The 14,911-nt window shown below is 35.7% G+C and overlaps 1 protein-coding gene across 1 annotated transcript in view; it reads right to left on the bottom strand.

Moving 5' to 3' along the window:
- Positions 1 to 14,911, bottom strand: part of Itga1 (integrin subunit alpha 1) — a 152,959-nt gene that overhangs the window by 97,022 nt on the left and 41,026 nt on the right. Inside the window, exon 2 of the mRNA XM_026385972.2 lies at positions 3,003 to 3,123. Within this exon, the coding sequence (XP_026241757.1) occupies positions 3,003 to 3,123 (121 nt within the window). The remainder of the gene's footprint in view (positions 1 to 3,002; positions 3,124 to 14,911) is intronic.

Genomic DNA, 14,911 nt, shown 5'->3' with positions numbered 1-14,911 from the left:
CAAGATTTATGAGTCATGGTCTCTGATCTCAAAAAGGCCTTATTATTAACATTATCTTACAAATGTATACAGAATTCTGAATGGTCTGCCTAAAGGTAAATTCAGTGAATATTTACATTATTAGCAACATATTTTCACAACATATTCTTACTGGCCCATCTATTCATTCTTTTGATTCCCTTCCCACCAACACCCAGTACTGGTCTTTCTTTTTTCTCAACTACATCTTCACCTCTCCAAAAATAGGATAAATTTGGAAAAATAATTTGTCTTGACATCAAGGTCTCATTCAGGCTAGATTTTTCTTTTTCCCATTCTATGACCTTCTGATGCCTTGAAAAAAAGGGAGTAGAGAACTTAATGTAAACCTAACAATAAGATATATATTAAAGTGTGAGATACAGAAAGAAAAGATCAAATAGTGGCACTGAGGAAATATGATTTTTTAAAACTCTATTACAGTCCATTTAGATAATTAAGGACTTCTGATGTCGAACTGCTCTAAAAGCAGAGAGATAGGACATCATTATGATTTGAATAATAAAGAGAGGACATTATGGTCCACCTCATGTTAGACAGGGCAGGAATGTTTGGAGGTAAAGTAATTAGATTATGAGTGCTGTAACCTAGTCAGGGGATTTGTAATTTGGTGGATTTGTAATATGAATGAATTGGTGGGTAGTAACTGTAGGCAGGTGGGGCATGACTAGAGGAAGTAGGCCACTGGATATACCACTGGGGATTATATTTTTTTTCCTGGTGTTTCTCTTTCTCTTGTCTTTCCGTCTTTCCATCTGTCTCTCTGTCTTTCCACCTGTCTTTCTGTCTCTCGCTCTCTCTCTCTGTCCCCCTCTCTCTGTCCCTCTGTCTCTACTTCTCCCTCTCCCTCACTCTTTCTCTACTTCCTGGCTGCCAGGAGCTAAGCAGCTCTCCTCTGCCATGTCCTTCCACCATGATGTTCTGCCTCATGTCAGGCTCAGAGCAACTGAACCTCTGAAACCATGAGCCCCAAATAAAAATTTTCTCCTCTCAGTTGTTCTTGTCAGATATTTTGGTCAAAGGGATGTCATATAATGCAGACTAACATATAGGACTAGATGGGAGAAGAAACAGGTTTTTCTTTTATGTGAGAAATAAAATAAAATGGAATGAAATTGTCCAAATGGTATATGAATATACCACAGTGAATTCCACTTCATGTATATATAAAGCACCAATTAAAAACAACAATAAATAAACAGAAGGAAGACTAATAGAGTAGATAAAAGGAAAAAGGAAGCAGGAGGAGGGAAGGGAAAAATGAGGAAGTACTAGGGACTGAGATGGAGCAGATTATACTCCGTGCATGCGTGATTATGTCACAACAAACACCATTATTATGTATAACTATAATGTGCTAATAAAAGCATCTGAAATAAAAATAAAATAGGACAAAATATAAAATAAAATAATAAAGAAGAGAATTTCATAAAGTATTTTAGCAATATTTGACCATCCTTTAAAAAGATGCTTCATTTTAAGTAGGTGGTTTTAGTCTCTAGAGTTTGCTATTTCCTATATTCCTCTTTAAAATTTATGTATCTATTAGTAATTAATAAAAATTAATTTCATAAGTGTTATGTAAACTTTACATTTTTAAAGAAAAACTCACTACAGTTTATTGTCACTATGCACACAGAGAAACCTGACTTGTCATCTATTCACCATTATTCTCCCACAGATGAACCTCTCTGAACTGCAAGTATAATTATAAAAGAATAAAATTAGTGTCTAGTGCCTAAAACAATAGTTTACCTGTTTAGCCTTAAAAACTTGGTGGGGAGTGATGGAAGTGAAGAGTATAGGATAGATGGATGGAGGATTTAAAAACCCATCATATCATTAGGTTTCTTTCTTTTCTTTTTTTTTTTTTTAGTTGTAGTTGGGCACAATACCTTTATTTTACTTATTTATTTATTTTTATGTTGTGCTGAGGATCAAACCCAGCACCTTCCATATGCTAGGCATGCACTTTACTGCTGAGCCACTACTATTAGATTTCTTATCTGGGATATTTGTTAGAAGAGTTGAAGAATTAAGTGCTTTCCCAAAATCTAGTGTATACCTAGCATATAATATTTATCCTTAGAAAATATGAGAACTCAAATCATTACCCTTGATAGTCTTTGGGGGAATATTATTAACCAAGTCTAAAAGATGAAGCAAGATATATATCTATTCTTCTGTGAAATAATTATTGAGGGCTAATAATTCACTGTTATCAAAGCAGATATGAAGTTCTTTCTGTTTATTATTGTGGTTGCTGGAAAAATGAGCTTATTTAAGTTCTTAGACTGAAGTGAAATTTAACTCCTGCTCATTTTTCTACAATATTCACTTTTAGAAATCACCTTTACTACAAAACAAAATAAATGAACTCTAATTATTCGCTTGACATAAACTTTAATAACTTAAAATGCCTAAAAAATCTGACCTAAAATTAACTTAACCAAATATTAACAGGTTTGAAGGGTATAAACAGAAATCCAATAAGGTTCATTATAAATAATGGACCAAACATAGTAAATCAGTTAAGCACCAAAGATATAAGCTCCCAAATATGGAAGTGTAATTAAACCTTTCAGGGCATCATCTCATCTTCTTTCAATCCTTCCTACTAAATTTCCATCAAGTGTATTCAAGTTATTCTTAAAATGAGAACAATTAAGAAACTTTTACCAAAAAACGTGACTACTAAATAATGACTGTTTTGGATAGGGACCCTCCTTGAGGCCAATTCAGGATTCAACAGAAATCACTAACCACTTCCTCTAACAAAGCCAAGGAATTTTCTTTCTTTTACTTTAAATCACTTTCTGTTACCAAATGGTCAGATTGTATTTGCTAGCATTAATGATTCATTCTGTTAAATCTCATTCATTAAAAAAAAAAACTGTACCAATTAATATTTTCTATTATCTTGTAAAATAACTAAACAACAATAACAAAATCCACTGGCTTACCATTTTCCTTCTTCATTTTCATATTGTTGAACTGTGTATCCAAACATATCTTCCACGGGGCCACTGAAATTCATTGCATTTTTCACATCAACATTGAATGATACGCAGAAGCCTAGAACAACTTTAAGAGGGAAAACAAAGTCAAGTTACACAACGTTAGCTAAGATCTCATGGTGTTTTGAATTATGGAAGGCATTCTTGAGGTTACCACTGAAGGCTGTTTTCTTATTTAAAAAGACCAGGGAAGCTCAAAGAATGAGAACTTCAAGGAAGATCCTGATTTTAACTGTATTACCAACTAAAAATCAGTACGATGGCTTTAAAAAAGACAAGTATTAACATGCAGACAAAATTCCAGAGCAATTTAGTATCTGTACCATTTCCAGAGATAATAATTTTAAAAATGTGTTGGATAGTCCCAGAAACTTAGAATGATTAGTGCAGTTGCAAATAATTTTCCAGTAGTGAGCCTGACAGAGAATCTCAGCCACTGGTGAACTACACACAGCCTCATTTCCCTGTTTCAACCACAGAATAGTTGACTTAAAGCCTCACGGGAAGATTTCTCCTTGCTGCTTCTAAAAGGAAAGGCAAGCTGTCTGAATCCATCAAGGGATGGCTTCCCACATAGGCCTGAGATGTGTTGTTTCCCTTCCTTAATCAAGGTGTGGGTAGAAGCTTGCACATTGTAGATTGAAAGTTGTCATGTTGAAGCAGCAAGGCTGACAGCTGACATCTCCTTATAATGTTGCTGCTCATAACCCCACAAGTGGCTGTCAGGATTGAGTTAGATGATATATCCAAAAGTTTACTCAATGCCTGGCACTTTCTATATATTCAATGAGAAATAATTCTCCTCAATTTCCTTGTAGTCTAGGTAGTGGGAAATCTTTTAATAAATGAGACTGTCTCCTAAAGGGGTTCTGGAATCGTATACACAAATTGATGATGCCAAATTCCTCATTGGGTGCTGGTTTATAATGTGTACTCAAAAATTTCCCAAGTATTCCCCTCCTGGTTATAACTAAGAACTCTTTGCAAAAAACACACTGCCTTATAAATCACAGCACATCAAAGGATATATTTGGAGATAAAAATTCAGTTTCCTTTGTCAAAACCATACAGCCACAGGGATTCTGAAATATTCTCTCTCACAGTCTTACAGATTCTGAGTGGATTTAGTCACTCCAATCTTATAACCCTTACTATAAACTTCCCCATAAATACAGTCTAAATCCAGACTATTCTAATTTCTAATCTTCAAATTTTTGTAACAATAATAAGTGATTATGTGATGCACAGGATTCTGAGTTAACCTATAAAAAATTTATTCTTCAAGGAAATGAACAAAAAAAGATATTTTACACTGCATAGATCTATTTATAAAGTATTACTTGATCTCCACTATTTAGAAGTAATCTCTTTTCTAACTACTCAAACCTTTTCTTTCCCTTTTTTAAGAAAACTCTGAGAAGTAGCTGTTAAATACTATCTACACTGTAGTTATCTAAGTGAGTTTCTTTCCTAGATTGAATTGTTCTTAAAAGCAGAGACGATTTTACAAATCTAGCACAGCTCTCTGTACAGACAGGCAATAACGTATTTGTAGACTGAAAGATAACCTGCTGAAGGAGGAAGCGTTCCCACTGTAGTTGGAAATGAACTGGCTGCTATTCGATCCTAGTTAAGGAATACTTTTCAAATAGATTTTTAAGGGGAGAGACAGATGAGATTTGGCAGTTGAAAAAAAAAAGTACATATCGAGGATTTGGGAGGGTCTCTGCAAGTAGCAAGACACAGGACAGGACAAATATGGTTGCAAGATCATGAAGAGATTTGCCTGGCTGGTGTGAAGAAAAGGAAAATGAATGGACGAATAGCACGCATCCTTTTATGTACATTTCCTACTCATTCTTCCAGAGTAATGAAGAACAGCTGGTTACTGTCTTCTGTATAATTATCTTTCATATATTTGAAGTTTGTTTTAAACACCACATACTCTCTATTCCAAGCTAAACAGTGTATGCTCACAGGTTATATTTATTAATTTTTTGAACAATCTCAACACACTTTTCATATGAGAAACATACAAAATAAGATTTCTACAGCAAGGTCACTCTATTTTGACACTATTGACACTAGGGGTTCATCCTGGGTTGAGGGGTGTTTAGCAGTATCTCTGGTCCCTATGCACATTATGCCAGTATCACTGCCTGAGTTGTCACAGCCAAAAATGTCTTTAGGACACTGAAAATTGCTCTATGGCCAAAATCACCCTCATCCGAAAACAAGCATTTAACACATAAAGATCAGAACACCATCACCAATTATTTTGTTAAAGAAGGTGACCGAACCCCAACTAAAGACCACAGAGCAGTAGCATCTGCCTTGTCTAGGAGCTTGCAAGGACTGTAGAATCTCAGGCTCCACCCAGACTGCCTCAATCAGCATCTCTTCCCCAACAAGATCCCTGGGGAACTGTATTCCTATTGGAGTCTGAGAAGCACAGGTCTATAACATGTTACTTCTTTTTTTTTTTTCCCCCACAATTTCCATGCAGGTAATGAAATTTACCTAAATTGAAGGTGCTCAATAGGATTTAGGCAAAAGGGGGACAGAGTTCTCCTAACTTAAGGTCTACTTCACCTTGTTAAAGTATTTTTCCAATGCATCGTTACCTTTAATAAATGCTCTCCCAAAGCCCATTCTTGTTACTTCCTTAGTGTAAGACCAAGAGCTTGTGGTTTCCTTTTGGGGCCTGTTTATTCTACATGTTGTATGGAATGTCTGGGGGTGTTTGCTGCACTTTTTAAAAATTTCCTGTCCTTAGAATTCTACAGGCAATTTGCCTGAAGTGATTGTAAATCAGTCTCTTTCATGTTTTCTGAGGCACCAAGGAGCCTGAAGCACAGGAGATGACATTAAAAATAGTTTACATCTTGTTCTTTTGATTTAAAGGAGTGAGTAAACAGTAAAATCAGCTTCTCATAACTTTGAGTTCAACATTCATTTTGGAACTTAGAACTTTATATACCAGAAGTAAAGCAAAATCATATTTATTCTCAACCAAAGCAAAAAACCAAAAACCAAAACCAAACAGACTGGTATGTTTTAAGGAGCTACATAGGGAAAATAGGAAAATAGCTACATTTTCAATACTTATTGAATATTTATTGAAAATGATGGAAAATAAAACATCAGATATCAAAAGTATATTCTGATTTTACATGTATCAATCAAGAGAAGTTTTCTCCTTAAGAATAACAACAACTGTACTGTGTAACTTATGTGGTATTCTTTATTCATCCCATTAAATTTTCCAACAATCCTACAATCAAAAACAATTATTTTCATCATTATATGGATGAGAAGAAGAAAGCTCAGAAAACCAAGAAATTTTCCCACATTTCCACAGGATTCTAAAATCCAAAGCATGAATCACCATTCACATTGAGTCAGTTTTTATATCTTGTCCTTAAAACTGGAAAGTGCTAGGGAAAGGTGACAAGAGGCAGGATTTAGAAGAGAGGTACATGTAATGAATTGGGATGCGTCTATGTAATTCCATCTTTTCCAAGGCAAATTTAAGGAGGAGGCTTTTCTTCACTGGTGATAGGCTGGGGAGGATTTGGGGAATGAGGGGGAGGTTGGCTAAGAAGTTATGGCTCCAGAGCTCAGCTAAAGCTTCTTGAGTGTTTCAGTTAAAACACACATTTAGGCAGAAAGAAATTAAAATACTTGCTCCTGTTCAAATAAGGTTATAAGAGGATTAAAAGAGAAGAAGAAGATATGATTGTGGATGTTAAAGAGTGCCTATGTATAATAAATTATTTTATAAAATCTTTTCCCCCCAGAATAAAATTTGATGTGTAAGACAAATAAGTAGGAGAAAGAAAGGCAGAACATAACCTACAGTTCCAAGGTGTTTCCTGCTTAAAAACATCTCCATATAAATAATAGTAGTGAGCAATTCAATAACCTGTGGAGGTTAGGAATAGAAGCTCAAGTAGGTTGAGTGATTTGTCCAAGACCAGGCTGTATTGGCAACAGAGGCAGGGCTTTACCAATTGGTCTTCTGAGGTCAAACCATAGACTTTCTCTAACTGAAGTGCTATTGAGTTGGTTAAATTAAGGAGGTATTTTATCTCAAAATAATGCTCAAATAGCTCATGATGGCTCATAAGGTTTTGGAATATTTAAAGCTAGGCCAGACAAAAAAAAAAAGCTGAATGAAGGTGGCAGAATCTGAGCATCTCTGTTGACTCCAGTGGAAGGAAGTTCTCCTTAACTCCTCACATCCCTGAATCCAACAAGAGTCATTGTAGCATGCTTGATTGTTTCTTTGAAGAACAAAATCTGTACTTGAGGAGTTGTCCCAGGATTCTTGCTCTAATAATATTCGGATGGAAATATTTACTAGTTAATGGAACTCTGTACATTGTAAATTTTAAGCCCAATGCAAGAGAGTATCAGATAAATGATGACAAGGGAGCTGTATTGAAATGCTGTTGCTTTATTTCAATATCTGCTTGTGCATATTTATCCAATCTAGAAATAGAAGTTATGGAATTAATTTTACTTTATTATTTTAATATAGTGAAATAATATAAGATTCAGATAGGAGATAACAATAATTGCATTTGAAGAGTGAATTGATGGGTCTGGGGTTGTGGCTCAGCAGTAGAGCGCTCGCCTAGCACGTGCAAAGCCCTGGGATCAGTCCTCAGCACCACATAAAAATAAATAAAATAAAGTTTTTTTTTAAAGAGTGAATTGATAGATTTTAGAGTAAATTCCCTGACGATATAGAAAGATGGTGATCTTTGGAGATATATGAACCAGCTATACCATGAATATAACCAAGTCTTTACTCTGATTTGATATATGCCAGATCCTGGAAATACAGGATTTGCTTCCACAGAGCTTGTATCCTAGCTGGGAAAAGAAATAGCAAGTGACTTAACTTCTACAAGCCTCAGTTTATCATACTTAAACCTAGCCAACAAATATCTCCCAGGCATTGGTTACTGTATGAAACACAAATTATACATGCAGCAACAGAGAATGCCTAATAAATGAGTCAATCAACTCCTTAGGTAGAATCCACATAGCTAATTTACTATCTGGCAGAGGAGGAGATTTCTTTCAGAAGATGCTTCCCTCGTTGTGATGACTATTTGTGTGTTGAATAGTGATATAAATGTGCTATATCAATGGGTAAAGCACAGCGAATTCATTGACTCATTTCCATAGCAGACTCCCTGTTTCTCAACCTGGCTGCAATGATATAGGTAAAGAAAAAGATGACAGGCCTTCTAATTAGAAGAGCTAGCCATGCAGGAGGAGCAGAGGTAACACACATCCTTACATCACTCACCCTAGATCCCTTAGATTTTCAACTCAGTTCCTCAAGATGAAGTGTATATTTATGATACTATACAGGATCTGAGCCAGTGAGTGACAAGCTGACTCTGATATCCAATGACAATCTACTCTCATCTAACCTGGTTCAAAGATTGCAAGTCTCCTCCAAATACAGGGCAACCCTGCAGTGACTCCTTCTAGTGTATTCAGGCCTTATCAAACAAGTCACAGTCCTTGGCCACCTGAGAATGAGAAAGCACACCTGGGCAGTATGCTTTCTGTGGTGCAGAGCTGTGGAACTCCCTAATCTTCCCACATATGAGTTCTTGTACCTCCTGGGCAGCTTTTAACACTTGTGCTGACATGCCTGGTATTTGCTCTGCTAGAATGCACATAAACTCCTGAGGTCATACATGCTTACTATAATTTGTCATGTGATGGATATATCATGTATTTTCTAGGACTCCAAATTTCCCTTTTTTTTCTTTAGATACAGAAAAATATCGATTCAGCTTTGTGACAATGTATGGGATTGGAAGAAAAGTATTTTAGTGATGAAACTGGTTAAAATTGAAAGCCCTTTCCCCTACCTTGAAAAATATGACATCATTAGACTATTCCTATTATGAATCTGAAATCTTATTTAGTTTAATTACTCTTATTAGGCTAAGTGGATCTTAATTTTGGGGTTATAATGTTACTATCGATATAAAATTTGATGGTGAGTATAACTAGATCTGTCCAAAAAGGCTATAGAATTGCATATTCTAGTTGATTTGAAATCTGAGATGATCATTTTCATAGCATTTCAATCTTAAGAAGATGTCTAGTGGTAGAGACATGAGAAAAAAGACAATAATATGCCAAAGAGTATAGAAAAAAACAAAAGTTTTTCCATATGTCCTCATACTTTTAAGTTTAGGAAATTTATATTTGCTGTAAAAAATAATATATCCAACTTTGTATCTTCCTCAATAAATGGAACTTCCTGATAACAGTGAAAGGTAGAAAAAAATCTGGCTCAATAAACATTGACAATCAGAGTTCTTTCATCAGAAATGATGAAATATGTCAACAAGATATCCACCTCCATCAGCAACCAGAAATGCCATTCAAGTGACTGGGTAGTCATGAGATTGATTTTCAAGTTTCTTCCTAGGAGGCTGCTTTTTAACTTTAGTTCTCTGTAGTAGGTAAATTTTTGTAAGCTTTAAATTTTAGTTCTGAAGTTCTGTGAGTCTCAAGTTACTACAAATGGTATTTGAACTTCAGGCCACATACGGTGTGTTCAAGATGGTATTGTCATAAACTGATTTTTGAACTTCAAAGTGAAGCTGTGTACCTATGTTTACCTGTACATGACCAGTGAGAAAGAAGGCAAGGAAGCATAATTCTGGCACATGGTAGGTATTTAAAACAAGTTTGTTGTATGGAACAGAATGGAACAAATAGAAAATAAGAACTTTTAGTATAAAGGTCATTTTGGCTGTAAAAACTGTGTCTCCTTTCAGAAGTGCTACCCAGATTACTGAACTCCACCAGAATGTTTCCCAAACATCCTTTGTTAAAAATCCCCCTTGAAAATTTTGACATACGTTTGTTCTTCCATAGTGTTTATTTTCTTTGTAGTATCTACAGACATCTGCTCATGGCCCCATATCCTCCCACCACAAATAATTACATGCTTTGCTGGCTCCTTTCAGACTGTCCCCACTCTGAATCTTGGAAATTCTTAATCAGTCTCAGAACCCAACCCACTCCACCCTGTCAGCATCATGTTCTGGTTCTGTGTTTGACAGGATAAAAAAGCTGCAGAACCTCAGGGGTCCCTGGATCCCACTGTGGGAATACAACCCGTGTGTTTGTGCAAGCAACATGAGCACAGGACTCTGTTCTCCAGCTGCCTTGGCATCTTTAGAGCTGAAATCACTAATTTCTGTGACTGTGCAGCGTGGAGCACTGCATATGGAAAGGCAGTATTATACTACAAAACAAAGCAGGATGGCGTCATCTTGAAATATTTACCCAGAAATATGAGATTTGCTGTCTTGGGATATATAAGAACTTGACGAACAGCTGTACTCGTTAGTGGTATCTTCAATGGATTTTATTAACTTACATATAGTGTCTTCTCAGTGGTGTGTATGAATGAGACAGTAAGGCATTTCCCGTGTTTATTTTTAATACATACAACAGGTACTTTCAAGGGTCAGGAAAGAAAAGAGGTAGTATGCATTGTAAAAAAAAAATTATTTTCAATATACCTAATATGCTTAACTGACAATTTCAAATTCTAGACACTAACAAATTCCACTATTGATTCTCTTCACCAATTAATTAATAGGATAGTTTTTCTGGGTGAGCTTTTGGAAGACATACACATGTCCAAGTGTGTGGGTTAATGGGAAATATGGTTTCAAAATACTTCCATTATTTCACCAGGGCCAATGAGCTACCCACTTCTTGTTTGTTTTTATATATGTTTAATAACTCCAATGGAAATTAGAAGATTAAAAATCATTTTATTAATCTGAATATGTCTCTTGACTTTTCTGACCCATGAGGCTACCTGTTGTGCCTATTAACAAAAATAACCACAGGACTGGAAGTATTGCTGGCACATATATCTCCTTGAGAAGAAATTCTATGTAAGTCACTAAAATTTACTAAAAAGAATAATGGTTAATGAAGGTTCAGTCTTGGTTAATAAAGATACAGTCTTGCATTCAGTTTCCTTCTTCTAATGCATCAATAAACAAAGTGTAGATCAATATCTGGGTAAGATTTGACCTTAAGATAGAACCAGTGGCATCTCAAAAATGTAAAGAAAAAAAAAAGATTATCCAGTTAATTCATGTCCAAATAGTAGAGGAAGAGCCAAAAAAATTTTCTCTTTCCCTAATGTAAAATTCAGAGATTATAGCTAAAATTAAGTAAGAATATACTTCAGTGCAATCAAAAGACAAAATAGAGTCAAATGGAAAAGAATAGCTACACTACAAAAAAACAAACAACCCAATCAACAAATGGGCCAAAAATCTAAACAGATACTTCACAGAGGAGGATATACAATCAATCAACAAGTATACAAAAAATTCTCACCATCTATAGCTATCAGAGAAATGCAAATTATAACCACTCTAAGATACCATCTCACTCAAGTAAGAAAGGCAGCCATTATGAAGTCAAACAATAACAAGTGCTGGCGAGGATGTGGGGAAAAAGGTACACTTGTACATTGCTGGTGGGACTGCAAACTGGTGCAGCCAATATGGAAAGCAGCATGGAGATTCCTTGGAAAGCTGGGAATGGAACCACTTATTTGACCCAGCTATTCCCCTTCTCGGACTATACCCAAAAGACCTAAAAAGAGCATACTACAGGGACACAACTACATCAATGTTCATAGCAGCACAATTCACAATAGCTAGACTGCGGAACCAACCCAGATGCCCTTCAACAGATGAATGGATTAAAAAATGTGGCATTTATACACAATGGAATATTACTCAGCATTAAAAAATAACAAAATCATGGCATTTGCAGGGAAATGGATGGCGCTAGAGCAAATTATGCTAAGTGAAGTTAGCCAATCCCTAAAAAACAAATTCTGAATGTCTTCTCTGATATAAGGGAGGTGACTCAAAACAGAGTAGGAAGGAAGAGCATGAGAAGAAGATTAACACGAAACAAGGAAAAGAGGATGGAGGGAAAGGGAGGGTGAAGGGGAATTGCACGGAAGATGGAAGGAGACCCTCATGGGTTCACAAAATACATATATGATGGTGTGAGGGGGAAGGGAAGAAAAAAAGAGAGAGAGATAAGTGTCACAGTAGAATGGGTATACAATAGTGATGGGAGGGGAGGGGAGGGGAGGGGGGATGGGGAGGGCAGCAGAATACAACTGACACTAGGATTGCTGTATGTATACATATGGCTGTATAACCAATGTGATCCTGCAATCTATACATGTGGAAAAATGAGAATTCATACCCTATTTGAATCAAATGTATGATATGTCATTGTATTGTCTTGAGCAACTAATAAAAAAAAAGAATAGCTACACTGTTTTCAAATATGCATGTTACCTCAAAACATTTATTTAGATTGTTGAAATTTGAAGAGTAAAAGTTAAAAACTTTTTAAAAAATGTTATCATTCCTATTGCTATTTAGTATCACCCATAAAGTATAATAGATATTCTTCAATAGAAAAATTCCAACATGTAAAAAACATCAATTGGTTGTGATTTTTTAGATATGAAAACAGTTATTGGCATTCTGATTCAGCTACATTATTCTTTCAAGAAGGGAGTAGGCCTAGATTTTCAAAAATGTTTTAATTAGTGTGTAAGGTTTTAAGGACACAATGAACACAAAAAATGAGGTCTACCCACATTTTATTTTGCCATAGGCCCTAAATTTTGCTTTCCAAGACCTCTCATTCTTTTATGTGCTGTATGATTTAGAATCAGGAGTATATTTGATAAAGTTCTGGGTTTTTTTTGGGGGGGGGCACTCAGAATGGAACCTAGGACCTTGCACATGTTAAGCAAGTGCTCTACCACTTAGCTATATCTTGATCCCTAACATTTCTTTTTTTCACAGAGTTTATCTATCTAAATACTTTCTGGCTTAATGTAAATGTGATCAGCCATTCACCTGAATAAATTAACTTATTAATTTTGATGCTAACATGAGGAAATACTGTGAAAACTCTGACAGTATACTTCAACCAAAGTCATCATTTATAAGCTCACCCTAGAGTCACCTGTTAGCTTTAACAAGCAATTTCATATTCCAGATACTGAGAGACACGATTATTGATTCTTCCATGCTGCTTAATATGCTATTTTTTTTCTGTATGACTCAGTGCTGTCCCTAATAATGCACTATCATTTAAATTAAAATGACACTGTGTAGCTTGTCTTCCTTCCTAGCAACTTATTATTGTGATTTTCCATTATCTCATTCACTACCAAACATTCTCTTCATTCAAAAGCTTTTTGGTACCTCTGCTCAACTTCAAACTTGTCCAGACAATCAAGAGAGAAAAAAAAAAGTAAGCTGGATGAGTGTAATTTATTATTCACCTGAAAACATTTGGAAAATAAATCAGAAAGTATTTTAAAGGACATTGGGGTTTGTTTATGAGAAGTGAAGCAAAGTCTCAGTAGTTTGGAATGTTGAAACATTTCAGAAGGCAAGGGTCAGTAGGGTGCTTGTTTTCTTTTCAGAGAAAAGAGATAACTTTTTGATGCTTTCTTTTCTGTTTTGAGATAGCTCTAAACTTTGTTTTCTTAGCTATAATTGTTGCTAAGACCATGATGATCTTTTAGCACTTAAAACATTAGTTGAGCAGTAACAACCTTGGATCCAAAATCTATTCCTATCTGGTAGCGGCATCTTTTACATTCTTTCCATTAGTACACTAGAGTATCTTCAAATGCAAGTAAATACAGATGTTGTAGTCAATATCCCAAACAACTGCAGCCAATAGTTCCCTTAAATGGAAATATTCTGAATTTAGAATCACAGCCCTAGTTACCAAGTACTTGTTATATACAAGGATCTTAATTCAAGGTAGAGGTTACCCTTTGAACTGAGGGGAGAAGGAGGGGGAATAGGCTTCAAAAGGAGATTAAAATGTGGTTTCACATTTTTTAATAGAGGAAATGGGTGCTTCTTCACACACCTGATGTTCCTTTCCATGTGGACAATAATTTCACTGTCTGTAACACTCCTGGTCTATTTCTATACCCACTCTCCTTGCACACTTAACTGATTCATGAGGCTGGAAGGAGAAACTGCCTGGGTAGTCCAGCCATCTCTTCCTCCTGTTCTATTGGAAGTGGGTCTTCCTACAGAAAGAAAATGTTTTAATTTCTGCTTCAGGGTGTTAGGCTCTCAGCTGGTGCTGTGGGGTAGAGCATGCTCTTTAGGGTTCAGTATGGGGGAATTTCACATATCAGCCAAATCCTATTCTGATTATTTGTCATTTCTCAATTGGTTCTGACCTCAAGTAAGGAAGAGGTTTGCTCATTATTAGGCTTTCTCAAAAATTCTAAAGAAGTTTTATTTCTTATGAAAATCAAACAGTCATGGAAAAGTGTTTAGGTTTTACAAAGCTGGATAGTAGGTACATTGCCATTTCTTATTTCTCCTAATTTTTTGTTTGCTTGTAGTATTTCATGATAAAAATACTTTAAAGAGATGTCTGTGTAATTATCATCATGTGTTTGAAGAAATGTCAACATGATGCTTCTCTATTACTTTTTAATTTCATCACTATTTTGACAATGAAATCAGGATAGACAAATGCCAGTCTTGTTCCTTTGAGATGCAAGGAGACAAAAATAAAAGAACCTGAATGAATGGTCTTTATTATCTTTATCCATCACCTGTTCTCTACACTCTCAATACTTTTAGTCACATTGAGGGCAAGGGACGAGGGCAGCAGAAGCAGCTGAGAAGGCCTGGTGAGGAAAAGGGGGACATATGATAAATTCCGAGGTGGGCAAAGAGAACAACAGACTGCTGGAAGTC

Source organism: Urocitellus parryii, chromosome 1 (assembly GCF_045843805.1).
Source record: "Urocitellus parryii isolate mUroPar1 chromosome 1, mUroPar1.hap1, whole genome shotgun sequence".
Classification (NCBI taxonomy): Eukaryota; Metazoa; Chordata; class Mammalia; order Rodentia; family Sciuridae; genus Urocitellus; species Urocitellus parryii.
The sequence above is the reverse complement of the archived record's forward strand: the minus strand, read 5'-3'. Positions and strand labels throughout refer to the sequence as shown.